Genomic DNA, 366 nt, shown 5'->3' on the forward strand with positions numbered 1-366 from the left:
ACCGGGTTTCTTTCCCGTTGCAGAGCAAAGACAGCGAGATCAAGAAAGCCGGCTCAGATGGTGAGGGGCTGCATCCTCCTCACCCTGATCCCTGCTCAGCTGGGCACCCACGGGGTGGGCACGGGCAGGCCCCCTCAGGCTCCCAGCTGTGTGTCCCACCACGTTCCCCCCTCTCGCTGGGTGCTGGTGGCATGGGGCAGACCCCGGCTCACTGATGCTGCTGGTGGCTTGTGCTTGCAGGGGACATCGTGGACAGCTCTGCAGACTCTCCCCCCTCCCTGAAGGCCCGTACGCACTCCGTGTCCACAGGTGGGTCACCGGTGGGGGCCGGGGCGGGGGGCACCCCGGCCCCCCGGGCAGCGGGCG

General features: G+C 68.9%; 1 protein-coding gene across 1 annotated transcript in view; it reads left to right on the forward strand.

Annotated features, from left to right (window-relative positions):
• RLTPR (RGD motif, leucine rich repeats, tropomodulin domain and proline-rich containing) overlaps nucleotides 1–366 on the forward strand; it is a 24,794-nt gene that overhangs the window by 21,638 nt on the left and 2,790 nt on the right. The window contains exons 31-32 of the mRNA XM_009330369.1: nucleotides 24–60; nucleotides 241–309. Of these exons, the coding sequence (XP_009328644.1) occupies nucleotides 24–60; nucleotides 241–309 (106 nt within the window). The remainder of the gene's footprint in view (nucleotides 1–23; nucleotides 61–240; nucleotides 310–366) is intronic.

This window comes from Pygoscelis adeliae, unplaced genomic scaffold (genome assembly GCF_000699105.1).
Source record: "Pygoscelis adeliae isolate BGI_AS28 unplaced genomic scaffold, ASM69910v1 Scaffold458, whole genome shotgun sequence".
NCBI lineage: Eukaryota > Metazoa > Chordata > Aves > Sphenisciformes > Spheniscidae > Pygoscelis > Pygoscelis adeliae.